The sequence below is a fragment of the Bufo gargarizans genome, chromosome 5, assembly GCF_014858855.1.
Source record: "Bufo gargarizans isolate SCDJY-AF-19 chromosome 5, ASM1485885v1, whole genome shotgun sequence".
Taxonomy (NCBI): domain Eukaryota; kingdom Metazoa; phylum Chordata; class Amphibia; order Anura; family Bufonidae; genus Bufo; species Bufo gargarizans.
Window position 1 is genome coordinate 334,620,117 of NC_058084.1, and position 21,111 is coordinate 334,641,227.

The following is a 21,111-nucleotide window of genomic DNA, read 5'->3' on the forward strand; positions in this document are numbered from 1 at the left end:
TTGTGCTGTTACTGCCACTGTCTTTGCTCTCCACCCTCCTCACTCCGTCACTGGGCCACTGTGTTGACTCCTCATGCGGTTGCCACCTCACCACTTTGTGATATCATGTGTCATCTCTCTTTTGGATCCACTCCTTTTTTTTTTGCCCTTAGCAGTAACTAATGGATTACTAAGCAAACGCTGACTGAGTGAAGGCGGATGCTCCACAGACAGGAAACGTTTTTTGTGGTTTATTGTATTGACTGATCAGAGGAAGGGCAAAATAATCAGTGACGCCAACATAAAACTTACTGCTGACGCCCTCTGCACTCTGTCGGGGCTCTACTTGTATAAGCGTTTAATAGAACAGGTTCTGTAGACATCTATGTGGAATCAGCTGACGACGGTGAAAAAGGAGTGCGCTTCTTCATGGCGCTAACATCGACCTGTAAGGCTGAGTTAATACTTCATTTATTGGGTCAGTTTTGGCCTCGTAACTGCCCAAATAAGTGAAGTATTCAGCAATTCTAAGAGTGACCCCTGTCATCTGCATGTCATACTGACTCACAGTATTGTTTCACTACCACCGCAGACTCCCTATGCGTATTGCTGCAAGGCACAGTGTTCTACACCGCTATAAAGGCTCTCTGCAGCCAGGAAATAGCCGTTTTTTTAACACTATTCATCACAAATAAATTTTAATCAAATCTTTTTGTGAAATTTGTCGAACCATCTCTAGTGGTGTTATCCAGTCACTGTATGGCGGTGTTATATAGTCATTGTATGAAGGTATTAGTATGTGTTTTGTGCTGTTTTCCAGATACTTGTACATTGTGCTCCGTCTGTATTTACCGGTTCAGCACATGAGTCTGGTTGAGCGCAGTCCTCACCTCTGACCACCAGGACCTCGCCCGCTCTAGACTGCAGTGTCTAATGTCAGGGTCAATGAGCAGGAATTACATTTCTCGGCCACCAGTAATAATTTGATGCCTCACAATGGACGGTCAATGATACATCTCAGTCTCATTTTTCATCTTCTGCTTTATTACATTGATAAATGTCACTATGATCGCTGAGAAGGAGGAGGAATCTGCCTCTAATGGGGGTGTATTCAGACTGAGCACCTGGGGCAGCGGATCCGGCCCTGAGTGTCTTCACCGCTGTCACCTCCCAGGGTTATCTGCAACTAGAGAAGGAAAAGCTGCGAGAAGAATTACGGAGGCTGATCGGCGATGTGTCCTCCGCTGTGAGGGACGGAGATGCATCCGGCCGCCTCACATCACTTATTACACATCCATGCACTCTGGGTAACAAGTTCTGACGCAGCATTTCTTGTTTCCTGGACAATCACTGTCCCCTTTACATCCTCGAGATAACACATCAGGTGACTCATCATCAGGTGAGCACACGAACCAGGGTGATGGGCATGCCCCGGGCTTCTCTGGAGAAAAAAATGGTCATTTAATTTGATTTCCCGATGTAACTATAGAAAGACTTTTCCTAAAGTATCGACACTACATATCCTGAGTGACTGGAAGAGCAGCATCAATGAGAGAGATATCAAGATAATGGCAGAATAGTGAGTGCAGCTCTGGAGTATGATATAGGATGTAACTCAGGATCATTACAGGATAAGTAATGTATGTACACAGTGACTGCACCAGCAGAATAGAGAGTACAGCTCTGGAGTATAATACAGGATGTAATTCAGGATCAGTACAGGATAAATAATGTATGTACACAGTGACTGCACCAGCAGAATAGTGAGTGCAGCTCTGGAGCATAATACAGGATGTAACTCAGGATCAGTACAGGATAAGTAATGTATGTACACAGTGACTGCACCAGCAGAATAGTGAGTGCAGCTCTGGAGTATAATACAGGATGTCAGGATCAGTACAGGATAAGTAATGTATGTACACAGTGACTGCACCAGCAGAATAGTGAGTGCAGCTCTGGAGCATAATACAGGATGTAACTCAGGATCAGTACAGGATAAGTAATGTATGTACACAGTGACTGCACCAGCAGAATAGTGAGTGCCGCTCTGGAGTATAATACAGGATATAACTCAGGATCAGTACAGGATAAGTAATGTATGTACACAGTGACTGCACCAGCAGAATATTGAGTGCAGCTCTGGAGTATAATACAGGATATAACTCAGGATCAGTACAGGATAAGTAATGTACTGTATGTACACAGTGACTGCACCAGCAGAATAGTGAGTACAGCTCTGGAGTATAATACAGGATGTAACTCAGGATCAGTACAGGATAAGTAATGTATGTACACAGTGACTGCACCAGCAGAATAGTGAGTGCAGCTCTGGAGTATAATACAGGATGTAACTCAGGATCAGTACAGGATAAGTAATGTAATGTATGTACACAGTGACTGCACCAGCAGAATAGTGAGTGCAGCTCTGGAGTATAATACAGGATGTAACTCAGGATCAGTACAGGATATGTAATGTATGTACACAGTGACTGCCCCAGCAGAATAGTGAGTGCAGCTCTGGAGTATAATACAGGATGTAACTCAGGATCAGTACAGGATAAGTAATGTAATGTATGTACACAGTGACTGCACCAGCAGAATACTGAGTGCAGCTCTGGGGTATAATACAGGATGTAACTCAGGATCAGTACAGGATATGTAATGTATGTACACAGTGACTGCACCAGCAGAATAGTGAGTGCAGCTCTGGAGTATAATACAGGATGTAACTCAGGATCAGTACAGGATAAGTAATGTAATGTATGTACACAGTGACTGCACCAGCAGAATAGTGAGTGCAGCTCTGGAGTATAATACAGGATGTAACTCAGGATCAGTACAGGATATGTAATGTATGTACACAGTGACTGCCCCAGCAGAATAGTGAGTGCAGCTCTGGAGTATAATACAGGATGTAACTCAGGATCAGTACAGGATAAGTAATGTAATGTATGTACACAGTGACTGCACCAGCAGAATACTGAGTGCAGCTCTGGGGTATAATACAGGATGTAACTCAGGATCAGTACAGGATAAGTAATGTACGTACACAGTGACTGCACCAGCAGAATAGTGAGTGCAGAGAACCTTGTGGAGCTATCATATGATGACACCAGTGAAGCAGAATAGACCTCTGAGATGTGTTTGTGTGAAAGCAGGTTCTGTCAGATTAGGTAGAGCTGGTCAGTTACCCACAGCTCTGTAATAATCTGCTGCATCTACTTATTGAGTTTGGTTTCTATTGAACTCACCAATGATGGGAGCTGTGCACGTTTTTTGGCATCCCTGCCAGCAGCACTTCAGGTTTCCTTGACATTCTTTGTCCGAGTTGCAATCATTAGGAGAAGGTGGTTCACACAATGGTAGTATAGTTGGTGGGCATTCTCCTGGTTTCTCTGTAATTAGAGATTTTGATGTGTCACAAGGTTTTCACATAGTTACTGACCTCTTATCAACCAGGTTCAAAAAGTGAGATATTTCAGCTATCAGTTTGCTGGTCAGGTTGTCTCTTCTGTGACCGGCTTTTTCTCTGTTGGAAAGATTTTCCTTCTATGGACAGAACTGTCTCCTCCAGAAGGATCCTAATTATAACCATAAAACCAAAACCTGAAGATCATGCTGTTTACATTTAGGACAGTAGACACCCCATAGCTTTGTCTATATGGCTTCCAACAACCACTGAACCCTCACCCTACTATGAAAATGCTGGTTGAATATACATGTAATTCCCTGACTTTCTCTTCTCTTGCATTGTACATGGGGCCATCAAGTGCACTAGTTCTGAGCAATGACACACTCGGTATATGGAGGGGAATAAAAAGATCTTTTGAATGCTGTTGTCCGTTACTCCTGCTCCATAGAGTTCATTGTGTCTGGAGTTAAAGGGCATGAATGTGTTGGCAGATGTCCACCACTAGGAATGTGACATCTACACATTTACATATATCCTCACTCTTATTTCTCAACATGTCTACACTCTCCGTCTAAACTTTACCTTGGTTATTATCTCAGTCTCCTCTAGTTGGAAAAGGCATGTGGGAATGAACAAGCGAGAAGACATACTGAGAAATATTGACCATGAAGTAGAACAGGTTGTCTATGTGTGAAGGACCCAGCATGTCAGTGCTTTATTGAGTGAGTATTGACTTTAATGACCAAGTGTGATGTTTCAGTTTCTTTTTGACAATGAAGTTATACAATAGATCTGCACACTTGCTGTGAGGTTCTCTTGTAGATGACAGCTGATCACTGAGGGTCCAAACAGGTTATTTGAGATTCTTCTAACATAAAGGTATTGTTGAAGCCATACAACTTTTGTGGACAGGAGTCATAAAAAACAAAAGGGGTTGTCCAGGTGGGAAAATTCATTGGAAAGGGATCAGAGTAGAAATAAAAAGAGGACATTCCCTCGCACTCTGACACTTCACTGACCTCTAATGGTCTCAGCTTCCTAATAAAGAAATTCCGGGCAATGTCTGCTTAATGAATGAGGTAGATCATTATTGTTAGAAATGATTGAATTCGCAGCATAGAGACATCAGACTGGGAAGATTGGACCAGTGGGAACTAGTTAAATGTCAGAAAATAAGGGTTGGGGATCAGCAAGAATAAAACCCCTCTCAGGCAACCTCGTGAACCTTTATTTCTACCATCCATTAGGCCCCTTTCACACGGGCGAGTATTCCGCGCGGATGCGATGCGTGAGTTAAACGCATTGCACCCGCACTGAATCCCGACCCATTCATTTCTATGGAGCTGTGCACACGAGCGGTGATTTTCACGCATCACTTGAGCGTTGTGTGAAAATCGCAGCATGCTCCTCTTTGTGCGTTTTTCACGTAACGCAGGCCCCATAGAAATGAATGGGGCTGCGTGAAATTCGCAAGCATCCGCAAGCAAGTGCGGATGCGGTGCGATTTTCACGCACGGTTGCTAGGAGACGATCGGGATGGAGACCCGATCATTATTATTTTCCCTTATAACATGGTTATAAGGGAAAATAATAGCATTCTGAATACAGAATGCATAGTACAATAGCGCTGGAGGGGTTAAAAAAATAATAATAATAATTAAACTCACCTTAATCCACTTGATCGCGCAGCCGGCATCTCTTCTGTCTCTTTCTTTGCTGATTGCAGGAAAAGGACCTGTGGTGACGTCACTCCGGTCATCACATGGTCCGTCATATGATCTTTTACCATGGTGATGGACCATGTGATGACTGGAGTGACGTCACCACAGGTCCTTTTCCTGCAATTAGCAAAGAAGGAGACAGAAGAGATGCCGGGCTGCGCGATCAAGTGGATTAAGGTGAGTTTAATTTTACTATGCATTCTGTATTCAGAATGCTATTATTTTCCCTTATTGTTATAAGGGAAAATAATACAATCTACAGAACACCGATCCCAAGCCCGAACTTTTGTGAAGAAGTATGGGTACCAAACATGCGCGATTTTTCTCACGCGAGTGCAAAACGCATTACAATGTTTTGCACTCGTGGGGAAAAAATGTGCATGTTCCCGCAACGCACCCGCACCTTTTCCCGCAACACCCGTGTGAAAGAGGCCTTAGAGAGGTTGCAATGCTTTCAACAATACTTTTTGTTGTTGGAATAGCCACCAAAAAATAACTGTTGGTTGGACTCTAGACATATCAAAAATTATCATTTCTATGGCAAAAATATGTGTGAATAGTTAGACTGGTCAGACACATGGTATCATTCCTGATCTAGCTAGAACAGACCCAAATAATGACCTGTTAAAGGTTAAATGGTGGAGTAGACTTGGAGACATAACAGGGTAGGAGTACAGGTCTCTGTCCCGCATACCGGGCACCTGCCAATGTGGCCTCAAAAAACTTAAAGGCTATTTACACATTCGGAGACAATTTTTGTTTATGATTGTGTTTTACTCATTTTTGGCTAAAATCATATTTTCTAATTTCAAACTGATATTTCAAACTGATATTTTCACTTTGTGCCGGTCATCTAATAACTAGGGATGAGCGGACCCGTGGATATTCGGGTTCGACAGGTTTGGTAGAACTTTAGAAATTGACCCGAACTCAAACCCAAATCCCATAGTAGTCAATGGGGTCCTGAACTTTTATGCTGTAAAATGGCTATAAAAGTGTCTCAGAAAGGGCTAGAGGGCTGCGAAAGGAAGCAAAATGGGGGTAAGAGCAGGACAATTAACCTGCAAACAAATGTGGATAGGGAAATGACTTCAAATAACATAGAAGAGATAAAAAATAAATATTGAACCAGGAGCAGAGGTCCAAGTGGAGTAGGAGGTTGAGGATGCCGTGGACTTTGCGATGTAAGTGGAAGAGGCGGAGGAGGTAGCCAACACTGTTTTTGTGGAGTTTTTTAATTTTTATTTTTTATTTGTGGAGACCTCAACACATTGGGAAATGGCAAAAAAGAATGCACAAACTATGCTGGAGTATAACGATGGCTGGGTGTGGCCGGTATACTTCTCTACTCTGCCAAAGGTACGGACAAGTCTCGTGGGATCCATGCCTGGTTCATTTTAATGAATGTGAGCTTGTCCACGTTGGCTGTGGACAGGTGGATGCGCCTGTCCGTTATCACCTCCTTTGCCGTGCAAAACACACATTCCGACAACACACTTGCCACAGGGCAGGCCAGCACCCCCAAAGTATAAACGGAAAGCTCAGGCCATGTGCCCAATTTGGAGATCCAGAAGTTAAATGGGGCAGACCCAACAGTCAGTATGTGCAGATGTATGGATACGTACTCTTCCACCATGTCCTGCTAAGTCCGGGGCTCTCACAAGCGGTCCAAAACTGATCAGTTTGCCTTCGTTCAGTCTCCATTCTGCTCTGGCGGCTGCTTGTAGCGCTTTGGTGTCTGTCTGATGACACTGAGCCAAACGGATCCGTCCTGGCACACAATGTAAGTCAATAGGGATGGATCCATTTTCACTGACACAATCTGGCACAATAGAAAACAGATCCGTCCTCCATTGACTTTCAATGGTGTACAAGACGTATCTGTCTTGGCTATGTTAAAGATAATGCAAACGGATCCATTCTGAACAGATGCAGAGGTTTGTAATATCTGAACGGATCCGCCCATGATGGATCCGCACAAAATGCGAGTGCGAAAGTAGCCTAATATGGTTTGTATCAGACGGTGGTGCTGGATGTTGTGGCCTGCTGACAAAGGTTTTCCATGCAAGCCCTCCCTTCTGAGGTAGTTCCGGTGCCCCAGCTGTGTTGGTGACTTCCTCCTCCTCCTCCTCGGTGTGCTTCCACTGAGCCCCTACTGTCAGGTAGGAATGTCGTCAGTATCGTGTCTACCAACGTGCACTCATATTCACACATCTTCCAATCCTGCTCCAGTGACAGAAGTAAAGATGTCATGTTGTCCTTGTAGTAGGTATCCAGCAGAGGGGCCACTAAGTAATCATCACTGGTAAAAATGAGGGCAACTCAGACACTGCAGCATGTAATTGCTCATGTGTGCCAGGCTGCCCAGAGACAACGACAATCTGTCCTTGGTGGGAGGTGTATTGTCTGTGTCCTCTGTATCCCCCAGTCACGCTCTAGAGATGCCTATGAGCTGCTTTGGGTGCCACCCTGCTGTGAACACGGTTCCTCCTCCTCCTGCTTATCATCATCATCCTCCAAAACTGTGCTCTGGGTGGATAGTTGTGTACACCCTCCAAGCCACGTGTGGATAACTTGCCTTATAACCATATGAATGATCCCTGTTCCTCCTTCCTACCACCTCATTCATCATCGCCATAAGTAGGGATGAGCGAACCCAAACTGTATAGTTCGGGTTCGTACCGAATTTTGGGGTGTCCGTGACACGGACCCAAACCCGAACATTTTCATAAAAGTCCAGGTTCGGGTTCGGTGTTCGTCGATTTCTTGGCGCTTTTTGAAAGGCTGCAAAGCAGCCAATCAACAAGCGTCATACTACTTGCCCCAAGAGGCCGTCACAGCCATGCCTACTATTGGCATGGCTGTGATTGGCCAGTGCAGCATGTGACCCAGCCTCTATTTAAGCTGGAGTCACGTAGCGCCGCACGTCACTCTGCTCTGATCAGTGTAGGGAGAGGTTGCAGCTGCGACTGTTAGGGCGAGATTAGGCAGTAATTAACTTCTCCAAAACACTTAAATCAGTAAACGATCTACAGCTGTGGATCACTGAACTGCTGCTATTCAATTGCTCACTGTTTTTAGGCTGCCCAGAGCGCTTTTCAGTCACTTTTTTCTGAGGTGATCGGTGGCCATTTTGTGTCTTGTGGTGCGCCAGCACAAGCTGCCACCAAGTCCATTTAACCATCAATAGTGTGGTTATTTTTTTTGCTATATCCTACATCAGGGGCAAGCTGCCACCAAGTCCATTTAACCATCAATAATGTGGTTATTTTTTTGCTATATCCTACATCAGGGGCAAGCTGCCACCAAGTCCATTTAACCATCAATAGTGTGGTTATTTTTTGCTATATCCTACATCAGGGGCAAGCTGCCACCAAGTCCATTTAACCATCAATAGTGTGGTTATTTTTTTGCTATATCCTACATCAGGGGCAAGCTGCCACCAAGTCCATTAAACCATCAATAGTGTGGTTATTTTTTGCTATATCCTACATCAGGGGCAAGCTGCCACCAAGTCCATTTAACCATCAATAGTGTGGTTATTTTTTTGCTATATACTACATCAGGGGCAAGCTGCCACCAAGTCCATTTAACCATCAATAGTGTGGTTATTTTTTGGCTATATCCTACATCAGGGGCAAGCTGCCACCAAGTCCATTTAACCATCAATAGTGTGGTTATTTTTTGGCTATATCCTACATCAGGGGCAAGCTGCCACCAAGTCCATTTAACCATCAATAGTGTGGTTATTTTTTTGGCTATATCCTACATCAGGGGCAAGCTGCCACCAAGTCCATTTAACCATCAATAGTGTGGTTATTTTTTTGGCTATAACCTACATCAGGGGAAAGCTGCCACCAAGTCCATTTAACCATCAATAGTGTGGTTATTTTTTTGCTATATCCTACATCAGGGGCAAGCTGCCACCAAGTCCATTTAACCATCAATAGTGTGGTTATTTTTTGGCTATATCCTACATCAGGGGCAAGCTGCCACCAAGTCCATTTAACCATCAATAGTGTGGTTATTTTTTTGCTATATCCTACATCAGGGGCAAGTTGCCACCAAGTCCATTTAACCATCAATAGTGTGGTTATTTTTTGGCTATATCCTACATCAGGGGCAAGATGCCACCAAGTCCATTTAACCATCAATAGTGTGGTTATTTTTTGGCTATATCCTACATCAGGGGCAAGCTGCCACCAAGTCTATTTAACCATCAATAGTGTGGTTATTGTTTTGCTATATCCTACATCAGGGGTAAGCTGCCACCAAGTCCATTTAACCATCAATAGTGTGGTTATTTTTTTGCTATATCCTACATCAGGGGCTTGGCTGTGCTTGCTATTTTATTGAGGGGTGAAATACAATTGCCAAAATAGCAGTACCCTAAATCTGGTGTTTCAGCTGTGGCCAGCCAATTGTAATACTGTCTGCTGTCTTGCAAAGGATATATTTTTGTTCTGGGTTGAAATACAATTCCCAACTTAGCAATTCCCTAAATCAGTGGTTTCTGCTGTATCAGGCCTACTTTAATTCTATCCATAAAAGGGGTATATTAGATTGAAGGTGCACATAGGGTCATTCTCAATAACTTCACACACACGCTACTGTGCATTTCCAAGTCTAATTCTGTCTGTAAACGTATACCTGTCACCCAGCGCCTAAATAATAGGCCTCAAATTTATATTCAGCTAAATCTGTGGTTATTGCTGTAGCTGGTCAAGTTATTTTGTGTCCGTCAAAGCACACTTTTTGTTCTGGGTTGAAATACAATTCCCAACTTAGCAATTCCCTAAATTAGTGGTTTCTGCTGTATCAGGCCAACTTTAAATCTATCCATAAAAGTGTATATTAGATTCAAGGTGCAGATAGGGTCATCCACAATAACTTCACACGCTACCGTGCATTTCCAAGTCTAATTCTGTCCGTAAACGTATACCTGTCATCCAGCACCTAAATACTAGGCCTACAATTTATATTCAGCTAAATCTGTCGTTACTGCTGTGCCTGTATTAGTGTAATACGGTACCTAAATAGATAGCCAGATAGTGTTAGGTGTCTGTAAAAAAAAGGCCTAAATTTGAATACAATACATTGGGCCAAATAATATTTTTCTTATTGTGGTGAACGGTAACAATGAGGAAAACATCTAGTAAGGGACGCGGACATGGTCGTGGTGGTGTTAGTGGACCCTCTGGTGCTGGGAGAGGACGTGGCCGTTCTGCCACAGCCACACGTCCTAGTGTACCAACTACCTCAGGTCCCAGTAGCCGCCAGAATTTACAGCGATATTTGGTGGGGCCCAATGCCGTTCTAAGGATGGTAAGGCCTGAGCAGGTACAGGCATTAGTCAATTGGGTGGCCGACAGTGGATCCAGCACGTTCACATTATCTCCCACCCAGTCTTCTGCAGAAAGCACACAGATGGCGCCTGAAAACCAAGCCCATCAGTCTGTCACATCACCCCCATGCATATTAGGGAAACTGTCTGAGCCTCAAGTTATGCAGCAGTCTCTTATGCTGTTTGAAGACTCTGCTGGCAGGGTTTCCCAAGGGCATTCAACTAGCCCTTCCCCAGCAGTGGAAGACATAGAATGCACTGACGCACAACCACTTATGTTTCCTGATGATGAGGACAAGGGAATACCACCTCAGCACGTCTCTGATGATGACGAAACACAGGTGCCAACTGCTGCTTCTTTCTGCAGTGTGCAGACTGAACAGGAGGTCAGGGAGGAAGACTGGGTGGAAGACGATGCCACATGGAATGAAGGTCGTGCCACTGACTTTCACAGTTCGGAGGAAGAAGCAGTGGTGAGACCGAGCCAACAGCGTAGCAAAAGAGGGAGCAGTGGGCAAAAGCAGAACACCCGCCACCAAGAGACTCCGCCTGCTACTGACCGCCGCCATCTGGGACCGAGCACCCCAAAGGCAGCTTCAAGGAGTTCCCTGGCATGGCACTTCTTCAAACAATGTGCTGACGACAAGACCCGAGTTATTTGCACGCTGTGCCATCAGAGCCTGAAGCGAGGCATTAACGTTCTGAACCTTAGCACAACCTGCATGACCAGGCACCTGCATGCAAAGCATGAACTGCAGTGGAGTAAACACCTTAAAAACAAGGAAGTCACTCAGGCTCCCCCTGCTACCTCTTCTGCTGCTGCCGCCTCGGCCTCTTCTGCTGCTGCTGCCTCGGCCTCTTCCTCCGCCTCTGGAGGAACGTTGGCACCTGCTGACCAGCAAACAGGGGATGTACCACCAACACCACCACCTCCGTCACCAAGCATCTCAACCATGTCACACGGCAGCGTTCAGCTCTCCATCTCACAAACATTTGAGAGAAAGCGTAAATTCCCACCTAGCCACCCTCGATCCCTGGCCCTGAATGCCAGCATTTCTAAACTACTGGCCTATGAAATGCTGTCATTTAGGCTGGTGGACACAGACAGCTTCAAACAGCTTATGTCGCTTGCTGTCCCACAGTATGTTGTTCCCAGCCGGCACTACTTCTCCAAGAGAGCCGTGCCTTCCCTGCACAACCAAGTATCCCATAAAATCAAGTGTGCACTGCGCAACGCCATCTGTGGCAAGGTCCACCTAACCACAGATACGTGGACCAGTAAGCACGGCCAGGGACGCTATATCTCCCTAACTGCACACTGGGTAAATGTAGTGGCGGCTGGGCCCCAGGTGGAGAGCTAATTGGCGCACGTCCTTCCGCCGCCAAGGATCGCAGGGCAACATTCTTTGCCTCCTGTTGCCTCCTCCTCCTACTCGGCTTCCTCCTCCTCTTCTTCCACCTGCTCATCCAGTCAGCCACACACCTTCACCACCAACTTCAGCACAGCCCGGGGTAAACGTCAGCAGGCCATTCTGAAACTCATATGTTTGGGGGACAGGCCCCACACCGCACAGGTGTTGTGGCGGGGTATAGAACAACAGACTGACGAGTGGTTGCTACCGGTGAGCCTCAAGCCCGGCCTGGTGGTGTGGGATAATGGGCGAAATCTCGGTGCAGCTCACCTTGCACATGCTGGACAGACTGTGCGAGCAGCAGCAGGCCATAGTGGAGTTTCAGCTGCAGCACGCACGGGTCAGTCGCACTGCGGAACAGCACCACTTCACCACCAATGACTGGGCCTCCATGCGAGACCTGTGTGCCCTGTTGCGCTGTTTCGAGTACTCCACCAACATGGCCAGTGGCGATGACGCCGTTATCAGCGTTACAATACCACTTCTATGTCTCCTTGAGAAAACACTTAGGGCGATGATGGAAGAGGAGGTGGCCCAGGAGGAGGAGGAAGAGGGGTCATTTTTAGCACTTTCAGGCCAGTCTCTTCGAAGTGACTCAGAGGGAGGTTTTTTGCAACAGCAGAGGCCAGGTACAAATGTGGCCAGACAGGGCCCACTACTGGAGGACGAGGAGGACGAGGATGAGGAGGAGGTGTAGGAGGATGAGGATGAAGCATGTTCACATCGAGGTGGCACCCAACGCAGCTCGGGCCCATCACTGATGCGTGGCTGGGGGGAAACGCAGGACGATGATGATACGCCTCCCACAGAGGACAGCTTGTCCTTACCTCTGGGCAGCCTGGCACACATGAGCGACTACATGCTGCAGTGCCTGCGCAACGACAGCAGAGTTGCCCACATTTTAACGTGTGCGGACTACTGGGTTGCCACCCTGCTGGATCCACGGTACAAAGACAATGTGCCCACCTTACTTCCTGCACTGGAGCGTGATAGGAAGATGCGCGAGTACAAGCGCACGTTGGTAGACGCGCTACTGAGAGCATTCCCAAATGTCAAAGGGGAACAAGTGGAAGCCCAAGGCGAAGGCAGAGGAGGAGCAAGAGGTCGCCAACGCAGTTGTGTCACGGCCAGCTCCTCTGAGGGCAGGGTTAACATGGCAGAGATGTGGAAAAGTTTTGTCAACACGCCACAGCTAACTGCACCACCACCTGATACGGAACGTGTTAGCAGGAGGCAACATTTCACTAACATGGTGGAACAGTACGTGTGCACACCCCTCCACGTACTGACTGATGGTTCGGCCCCATTCAACTTCTGGGTCTCCAAATTGTCCACGTGGCCAGAGCTTGCCTTTTATGCCTTGGAGGTGCTGGCCTGCCCGGCGGCCAGCGTTTAGTCTGAACGTGTATTCAGCACGGCAGGGGGCGTCATTACAGACAAACGCAGCCGCCTGTCTACAGCCAATGTGGACAAGCTGACGTTCATAAAAATGAACCAGGCATGGATCCCACAGGACCTGTCCATCCCTTGTGCAGATTAGACATTAACTACCTCCCCTTAACCATATATTATTGTACTCCAGGGCACTTCCTCATTCAATCCTATTTTTATTTTCATTTTACCATTATATTGCGGGGCAACTTAAAGTTGAATGAACCTCTCCTCTGTCTGGGTGCCGGGGCCTAAAAATATCTGACAGTGGCCTGTTCCAGTGTTGGGTGATGTGAAGCCTGATTCTCTGCTATGACATGAAGACTGATTCTCTGCTGACATGAAGCCTGAATCTCTGCTATGGGACCTCTCTCCTCTGTCTGGGTGCCGGGGCCTAAATATATGACAATGGACTGTTCCAGTTTTGGCTGACGTGAAGCCTGATTCTCTGCTATGACATGAAGACTGATTCTCTGCTGACATGAAGCCTGAATCTCTGTTATGGGACGTCTCTCCTCTGCCTGGGTGCCGGGGCCTAAATATCTGACAATGGACTATTCCAGTGGTGGGTGACGTGAAGCCTGATTCTCTGCTATGACCTAAAGACTGATTCTCTGCTGACATGAAGCCTGAATCTCTGTTATGGGACCTCTCTCCTCTGTCTGGGTGCTGGGGCCTAAATATATGACAATGGACTGTTCCAGTGGTGGATGACATGAAGCCTGATTCTCTGCTATGACATGAAGACTGATTCTCTGCTGGCGTGAAGCCTAAATCTCTGCTATGGGACCTCTCTCCTCTGTCTGGGTGCCGGGGCCTAAATATATGACAATGGACTGTTCCAGTTTTGGCTGACGTGAAGCCTGATTCTCTGCTATGACATGAAGACTGATTCTCTGCTGACATGAAGCCTGAATCTCTGCTATGGGACCTTTCTCCTCTGCCTGTGTGCCGGGGCCTAAATATCTGACAATGGACTATTCCAGTGGTGGGTGACGTGAAGCCTGATTCTCTGCTATGACATGAAGACTGATTCTCTCCTGACATGAAGCCTGAATCTCTGTTATGGGACCTCTCTCCTCTGCCTGGTTGCCTGGGCCTAAATATATGACAATGGACTGTTTCAGTGGTGAATGACATGAAGCCTGATTCTCTGCTATGACATGAAGACTGATTCTCTGCTGACATGAAGCCTGAATCTCTGTTATGGGACCTCTCTCCTCTGTCTGGGTGCCGGGGCCTAAATATCTGACAATGGACTGTTCCAGTGTTGGGTGACATGAAGCCTGATTTTCTGCTATGACATGAAGACTGATTCTCTGCTGACATAAAGCCTGAATCTCTGTTATGGGACCTCTCTCCTCTGCCTGGGTGCCGTGGCCTAAATTTCTGACAATGGACTGTTCCAGTGGTGGGTGACGTGAAGCCTGATTCTCTGCTATGACATGAAGTCTGATTCTCTGCTGACATGAAGCCTGAATCTCTGTTATGGGACCTCTATCCTCTGTCTGGGTGCCGTGGCCTAAATATATGACAATGGACTGTTCCAGTTTTGGCTGACGTGAAGCCTGATTCTCTGCTATGACATGAAGACTGATTCTCTGCTGACATGAAGCCTGAATCTCTGTTATGGGACCTCTCTCCTCTGCCTGGGTGCCGGGGCCTAATTATCTGACAATGGACTGTTCCAGTGGTGGGTGACGTGAAGCCTGATTCTCTGCTATGACATGAAGACTGATTCTCTGCTGACATGAAGCCTGAATCTCTGTTATGGGACCTCTCTCCTCTGTCTGGGTGCCGGGGCCTAAATATATGACAATGGACTGTTTCAGTGTTGGGTGACGTGAAGCCTGATTCTCTGCTATGACATGAAGACTGATTATCTGCTGACATGAAGCCAGATTCTCTGCTATGGGACCTCTCTTTAATTGATATTGGTTAATTTTTATTTATTTTATTTTTATTCTTATTCATTTCCCTATCCACATTTGTTTGCAGGGGATTTAACTACATTTTGCTGCCTTTTGCAGCCCTCTAGCCCTTTCCTGGGCTGTTTTACAGCCTTTTTAGTGCCGAAAAGTTGGTGTCCCCATTGACTTCAATGGGGTTCGGAACGAAGTTCGGGTCGGGTTCGGATCCCGAACCCGAAGATTTCCGGGAAGTTCGGCCGAACTTCTCGAACCCGAACATCCAGTTGTTCGCTCAACTCTAGCCATAAGCGTTTTTTCAAGGAGACATGGAAGTAAGATAGTAACGCTGATGATGGTGTCATCAGCACTGGCCATGTTAGTGGAGTACTTGAAGCAGTGCAACACGGCACACAAGTCCCACATGGAGGCCCACTCATTGGTTATGAAATGTTGCTGTTCCGCAGGGCGAGTCACCCGTGCGTGCTGCAGCTGAAACTCCACTAACACCTGCTTCTGCTCGCACAGTCTCCCCAGCATGCGCAAGGAAGATTTCCACCTTGTGGGCACATTGCATATGAGGCGGGGAGCAGGAAGGCCAAAGTTATGCTGCAGCACAGACAGGCAAGCCGCAGTTTGAAAATGTTGAAAACGTGCTCAGATAGCCAGCACTTTCTGCTGCAGCTCTGAGATAGCTGGATAATTCTTCAGTAACCTCTGTAACACTCCAGAGTGGTGTTACCACTTCTGTACCTTACTATTGTCTTTATTAGTCTAACCTCATGTCATTTTATGCATTTATTCTGGGTCCTCCACACTGTGCATTTCTAATGTTATGAAACTGTTCATGTAATGTGCCTGGTTCACCATAAGGTGGCAGCAAACATGGCAGAGATGTACTTAGATAGAATAGAACTTACCATTCCATTCTAACCCCCCTCTGTAGGGGAGTGGGGCAGCCCTACTTCCTGCAGGAAGTGTAGGGACCAGTTAGTTCCAGTCTAGCTTACCCCCAGCTAGGGGAAAAGTGTGCAGGGGCACGTCTTTCTGCTGGCCGTGCCAACGCCAGCCAGAGCACCAAAGCTCTGCTGGCCATGGAGGCCAAAGCTTAAAGCCTCAGGAGCCAGGAGGAAAGTTCCCTGGCATAACCTAGAGTCAGACTACAAAGTGAAGTGCAGCAAACAGAAGAAGCTGAGTTATACAGCCAGGGTGTCAGTACAGCAGAGTCAGAGAGAAACAGATTTAGCAGAGTAGAGTTTGCCTGCCAGTTTCAAGCTAAAGCCTGCTGGAACCAAGACAAAGCCTGTAAACCGTTTTGGAGAAACATTTATTCAAGTAAAGCTGCCATTGAACTTCATCTCAAGGTCTGGACTCAAATTAATCCTCAATTATTCCCCCTATTTATTGCTTCGGAACCAAAGCCTGGGGTCCAGCGGTATCCAGGTAGGAGCACCGTAACACACATAAAGAGACATTTGGGTCACACCATTACACCACTCTGCATTTCCTACACCTGGGACGCGTTTTATAGAGGGCCCCAGGGGGAGGCGCTCGTTGCACCTCTACACCACCAAATTCAGCACATTCGCCAGGCAAGGGATGTGCTTCAAACCGATTAGGTCCAGAGCTGTTATGTGAATATGCCAGTTATCGCACACCACCAGGTCTGTTGTTCCATTCCCATCCACAGCTCCTGCACGGTGTGTTTTTTTTTTCCCAAACAGATGAGTTTCAAAACAGCCTGCTGTCGTTTACCCCTGGTTGTGCTGAAGTTGGTGTTGCAGGTGTTAAGCTGACCGTATGAGGAGGCTGTAGAGAAGGAAGCAGAGTCAGAGGCAACAAGAAACATCCAGCACTCCTTGGTGGCGGTAGGACATGCGCCAAAACGTTTTCCGCCTCAGACCCTGCTGCCACTACTTTTACCCAGTGGGTAGTTAGGGTGACATAACGTCCACGTATCAGTGGTTTTGTGGATTTTTCCACTGAATGCATTGTGCAGAGCACAACTGATTTTGTCAGGGATGGCCTGCATGGAAAAGTAGTGGAGGCTTGGAACCAAGTAATGTGGGATAGCCAGTGCCATAAGGTTTTTAAAAGTGTCTATCTCCACTAGACGGAATGGCAGCATTTCAAAGGCCAGCAATTTGGAAATTCTGGCATTTAGGCCCAGAGCTCGCGGATGGGTAGAGGGGGTACTTCCTCCTTCCCTCCAGTGTTTGGGGGATGGACACCTGATTGCTTCTATGGGGCAGTGTGGAGATGCTCGGTAACACTGGTGGTGTTGGTGCTGTCACATCCTCTCTTTGCGAGGAGCCAGGTGGCCCTGTTGCTCGAGTGGGGGAGTAAGAGGCCGAGACCGCAGCAGAAGAGGGAGGAAGAGGAACTTCCGATCATTAATGGTTTTTCAGGTGTTTACTCCACTGCAGCTCGTGCTCTGCATTTAGATGCCTGGCCATGTAGGTGGTGCTTAGGTTTAGAAAATGTATGCCTCGCTTCAGGCTCTGTCTGCACAGCGTGCAAACCACCTGTGTCGTCAGCACATTGCCTGAAGAACTGCCACATCAGGGAACTCCTTTGAGCTGGCTTTGTTGTGCTCAGTCCATCGGCGTAGTGGGCACTGGGCAGTAGAAAGTGTACTGTCTAGTGGCTCAGGTTTAGAACATTTATGCCTCGCTTCGTGACCACCACCTCTTCCTCTGAACTGCACACATCACTCGGATAACTTTGATTCCATGTGGGGTCTAGGACCTCATCATCCTCCCTATCATCCTCAACCTACTCCTTACCCCTGCCTTTCTTGCCGGTCAGCACACTGCAGAAATCCTCCCACATCCTCTTCCTCAAATGAAAGTGGTTGGGCATCATTGCACTCAATCTCTTCCACTTCTAAGGCAGGGCTAGGTGAATGGCCCACCGAACGCCCGCCAGCAAAGTCATCAAAAAGCATAAGTGACTACTGCATAACTTGGGGCTCAGAAAGATGTCCATTGGCCACCGGTGCCAACTTTGCGCTTTCAGCAGGGGACCGGGTGGAAGACAATGTGAAGGAACTGGAGGCACTCTCAGCCATTCAATCTGCTACTCACCATTTGTACAGCAGTTCTCGGGCCTACAAAATGACACAGAACATCCTGTCACCTGCACCAGAGGAAGGTATATCATTTGGGTGCATAGCTGGCACAGATTGAGCACATCCTCTCCCTGCAGCAGGAGCTACACCAACAGCAGCAGCACCAAGACGATGGGCATAGCCCTTATTTGATGCTCTCCTCATTCTTTGAGATTACCCACAAAATTGACAGACAATTGAACAATTGTATTTTTGTGTCATGGGTGCAAATGAGGTGTACAGTATCTCACCCGATACAATGGGTTTATGTCACATACACAATTAACAGACAGACTAAGTAGTGTGTTTCTGTGTCAAGGATGCAAAGGAGGTGTATTTCACCCAAAAATAGCTATAGGTCAGACACAGAATTAACATCCAGATGAACAATATTATTTCTGTGTCACATATGCAGAGCTTTACTGTATTTTAGACTGCACCCAGAGCCTCTTTGCCTAACACTGATCCTCACTCTGGCTGCATCCTGTCCCTATACAAGTTAGAGCAGAATGGCAGTGCCACGCGTGATCCGGCATTTATACAGGCTGGGTCATGTGCTGCGCCGGCCAATCACAGCCCTGCCAATACTAGGCATGACTGTGATTGCTTTGAAGTGCCCACAGCTAAATAGCTTGTTGATTTCAACACACTTTAGGCTATTTTCACACTGGCGTTTTGGTGTCTGTTTGTGAGATCCGTTTCAGGGCTCTCACAAGCTGCCCAAAATAGATCAGTTTTGCCCTAATGCATTCTGAAAGGATCCGTACAGAATGTATCAGTTTGCCTCTGTTCCGCATCCATTCCGCTCTGGAGGCGGACACCAAAACGTCCGCCTAACGATGAGGAGGCAAACAGATCCTGACACACAATGTAAGTCAATGGGGACGGATCCGTTTTCATTGACACAATGCGGCACAATAGAAAACTGATCCGTCCCCTATTGACTTTCAATGGTGTTCAAGACAGATCTGTTTTGGCTACGTTACAGATAATACAAACGGATTCGTTCTGAACGGATGCATGCGTTTGTATTATCTGAATTAAAGCATTTGTGCAAATCCATGACGGATCCGCACCAAACGCGAGTGTGAAAGTAGCCTTATTCAGCATCCAAACATGGACTTCAGTGACAAAGTCTGTGTTCGGGTGTCTGATCCCTCAATGTTCGATATGAACCTGAATTTTAGAGTTCAGGTTCGCTCATCCCTACTAACAACCCTTATCTCTAAACTTCTAAGAATTAATAAACACTTATTTAAGTCACATTCTTATCAGTAAGATAAGGATTGAGCTATAAAGAGTGTTTTTAAGGCCAGAAATCAAAGATAAGGAGCCTGCCAGCTCCCCAACGGAAAAAAAGAGAATATCCAGGAGCTGCCACTAGAGCATCTCAGCTCTGTACAGAAAAAAAGGCTCCATATTTCTAATAAAGACCAATTGAAATGACCAAGTGATTTTTAGCTCAACATAAGTTTAATACAAAAATTTAAAAAAATACCTCCAAAGGTGTACATAGCCTTTAAGGTTGTAGGAGAAAACAAGAAAAACCAGTGGAGTCTTGATCATGCCAAGAAAAAAATTGTTCATGTTATTCTTGACTGTGATGCTCAATAGACTTAAAGGAAATAGAGGAAGAGGAAGAACAACGAAGAGAAGGAAACAATGACAGAAATCACAACAAAGATTTACAAGATTTTAACAACTTAGCCGAGAGCAGCACCGAGAGCCAGGGGCTGTGTAAACTAAAGGAAAATCCCCATGCTTACCTTTTATATGTCCTCCATCTTCAGAGCCACATTCTGATCCCAGTCACATGAGTGGCGCATGAACACTAAGACAATTGATTGGCAGCAGTGCTCATGTGTATTGTGAATATGATATTATTGTGAAATTATTTCCTGTAATTTATACAACCCCCTGCTCCCTGCAAGGAGCCAAGTTTAAAAAACTCCTTGAAACTCTCCTTTACACATTTTCACATATATTCACCCCCAACTCCATTTTCCCATAGTACACAAGCCCTCAATTGGAAAGTGATGACACAACTGACCCTTTAGCTTCCTTTGTTTTTTTTTTTGCGTCTAGAAGCATCAGTTTCACCACTGGACCTCTTACTATGCAGTCTACATTTCTCAGTGCAGCTATGGACATCAGACAGGAGCTCAGCCTGGTCATCAGTTATATCCAGCACAAGAAAGTAGCCAGACACGAATGAAATATGTGAAACAGCCATTAGATGCCACTTAGAAGGTTCTCCATTCATCCCTGTGACTTGTCAGAATGCTTAGTAGGATTACCTGATGGTGGTGTTGTTTTGTCATGGTTGTCTGCTAATGCTCCTGCACAGCACAGAATGAGAACAACGAGAGAGCCGGTCACCGGTGCCATACCTGCTGAGCACTGGAGATATGAACAATCTAGGTGAAGGACTCACCATTTATAGAGATGTAGAAGGAAGGGAGGAGAAGATACATGGTGAGACATACTCTTCCACAATCTTGGATTTCCTAATCTTTAGTACCATATGAAGATACTACTGTAATTATGACTGGATGATAATTATTGCCAGGAACATCTTACATCTTTGGTCGTGGAAGAACATTTCTATTTACATTTACAAGACAATATATTGTGACATTGGAGCTGCCAGAGGGCCATATGATGACCATTAAAATAGTGCATCTCACACAGAGGAAGCTGGGTGAGAACAAGAAAGACAGGAAAAATAGGTTTTTCACACTGACTGCAGAAGCTAGGCTGGTAATTAAGATAATTAGCAGCCGGCTGAGGAGCTCA

The 21,111-nt window shown here is 46.3% G+C and overlaps 1 protein-coding gene across 1 annotated transcript; it reads right to left on the reverse strand.

The window, feature by feature from the left end:
* Window positions 1-1,002: 1,002 nt before the first annotated feature.
* On the reverse strand, window positions 1,003-20,768 carry LOC122939686 (perlwapin-like). The gene is made up of 3 exons (XM_044295858.1): window positions 20,613-20,768; window positions 3,231-3,374; window positions 1,003-1,420 (listed from the first exon to the last, which is right to left on the reverse strand). The coding sequence occupies exons 1-3, from the start codon at window positions 20,701-20,703 to the stop codon at window positions 1,266-1,268; spliced, it is 390 nt and encodes a 129-aa protein (XP_044151793.1). The 5' UTR covers window positions 20,704-20,768; the 3' UTR covers window positions 1,003-1,265.
* Window positions 20,769-21,111: the final 343 nt, after the last annotated feature.